Source organism: Pteropus vampyrus, unplaced genomic scaffold (assembly GCF_000151845.1).
Source record: "Pteropus vampyrus isolate Shadow unplaced genomic scaffold, Pvam_2.0 Scaffold142, whole genome shotgun sequence".
Lineage (NCBI taxonomy): Eukaryota > Metazoa > Chordata > Mammalia > Chiroptera > Pteropodidae > Pteropus > Pteropus vampyrus.
In genome coordinates, this window is record NW_011888923.1 from 2,362,483 (window position 1) to 2,364,611 (window position 2,129).

General features: G+C 58.0%; 1 protein-coding gene across 1 annotated transcript in view; it reads left to right on the plus strand.

The window, feature by feature from the left end:
* The window catches only part of NPHP4 (nephrocystin 4), a 183,633-nt gene that overhangs the window by 84,240 nt on the left and 97,264 nt on the right, over nucleotides 1–2,129 (plus strand). Inside the window, exon 19 of the mRNA XM_023535625.1 lies at nucleotides 13–323. Within this exon, the coding sequence (XP_023391393.1) occupies nucleotides 13–323 (311 nt within the window). The remainder of the gene's footprint in view (nucleotides 1–12; nucleotides 324–2,129) is intronic.

Consider the following 2,129-nt stretch of genomic DNA (forward strand, 5'->3'; position numbering starts at 1 on the left):
TCCTCCCCACAGCACCTCCTCCGCCAGGGCCGGCCGGCCGTGCAGGTCTCACACGAGCTCGAGGTTGTGGCGACCGAATATGAACAGGACGCGACGGTGGTGAGTGGAGACATGACCGGGTGTGGCAGCGTCAAGCCCATCGGCGTCCACATGGTGGTGAAGGGCCTGCTGCACCTGACCTTGGCCAACGTGGGTGAGAGTCCCCGGCAGCTTCGTCATTTCCTGGGCAGCCACTGCCCTTCCCAGCTGAACACGAGCTCCCAGGGCAGTGGCCGCACTGTGGGCATCGTGTACTCGGTAGGAGTTCAGGAAAACTCCTATTAGCTTGACCGCTGAGCATCAGTCCTTGACCACTGAGTCTGCTCTTGACCACTGAGACTGCCCTTGACCAATGAGCATCTGCCCTTGACCACTGAGTCTGCCCTGACCACTGAGTTTGCCCTTGACCACTGAGACTGCCCTTGACCAGTGAGCATCTGCCCTGACCACTTGGACTGCCTTTGATCACTGAGTCTGCTCCTTGACTACTGAGCATCTGCCCTTGACCACTGAGTCTGCCCCTGACCATTGAGCGTCAGTTCTCGGCCACTGAGCCTGTCCTCGCACCAGTTGTTTGGTGACCCTGATTTCTGGTCAGGACTAGAACCGTTAGTCATCTGGGTCTTGCCCACATTTTGTTTCCTGGTGCTGTCCCTGGGCACCGTGGTGACAGTCCTCAAATAAAGTGACGGGTTCCAGGAGAGATCTTCACTGGGAGCGTCAGCCCACAGAGCTGCCTCACCATAGAGGAGAGGAGAGAGACATGTCCCTGAGCTTCCATACAGCTTGGGGACGGGGGACAGAGCAGCACGTCACATGGTGTCCCGAGAGTGGCTCCTGGGAGAGGCGGCCTGATTCCTCCTTCCACGTGCAGGGTGGGGAGGGGGTCAGGGCTGGGTGTGGCCGGGATGGGCCTGCCCAGGTGTTACAGAGGCCTGACTGAGCCCCTGATGGGACAGAGGACTGAGGCTGCCTCGGGGCTGAGGGCCAGTGCGAGCCCCTGTGGGCTAATGACAAGCCCACTCAGTCTCCCTTGCGGGGGCTGTGGAGGGACTGGAGTTCTTCTGGGCAAAATCGAAAGCTGGACAAAACCAAGCCGTCTGAGGTTTGTGGCGCCGTGTCTGTCTGGGTGGGGCTCAAACCTCTGCTGTTTTACTGGGGAATTTTCCATTCCTCAGAACCCAGCCTGAGTTTAAAGGCTCGAATCCCATGGGCCGCATCTGCCCCAGCCGACAGCACAGGCGGGCGGGGCTGGGCAGCCGCAGGCCTACGCGCAGCTCATTAAGTCGGGTCTGAGGTTTCTGCCTGCTTGTTTACAAATGTAGGATCCCAGGCAGCCTGCGAAACAGACAATATGGAAACAGCAAAACTCAATTAGGTTTTGGAGAAATAAATGAGCCACATGTGAGAAGCAGACATTATTCAAAAGCTCGCAGGACCGAGGGAGTTGCAGGAAGCACTCTGCTGCCGAGATTGTTGCTTATTTTTACATTTAATTCACCAGCCCACAAATGTGCAGTGACTCCGGGTGTTAAAATCTTATCTTCAGAAGAAAGATTAGCTCCATTATATGTTATCTTAAATTGTCATTTTCATACTTTGCCTGCAAGAGGGAGATAAGCTCCAGGGAGAGGGGATCTGAGATGCCCAGCTTGAGAGGCAGCGACGCGCACGTGCAAGGCCGCGGTCGCCAAGGACGGAGGCCGCACGCGGCACACCGCACCGGTGCGGCCACGCCGCCGTCTCCCCTGCACGCTTTGCATCTTTTGAAAAACAAAAGTCTCGTGGCTTTTATTTCTTTGTAAAACTTGGTATGCACCGAGCAGGAGGCACAGGACGGCGGACTGGACGACGGCTCGGCCTAGACAGCGCCCCGTGCCTTCCGCAGCCACGGTGCGTGTGGCGTGTTCGGGTGTGAGGCCGCAGGAGGGAGCCCGCGCCCCGGCCTCCAGCGACTCTTTCCACAGGAGAGGGCGGTCCTCGTGACCGGTGGCTTCTCGGCTCACACACGCTCTCCGCAGCCCCGTCTGCATCTGCCTTTCAATGACCTTTCGTCACGTGGACATCACAGGAGCCGTGTTTGGTCTTTT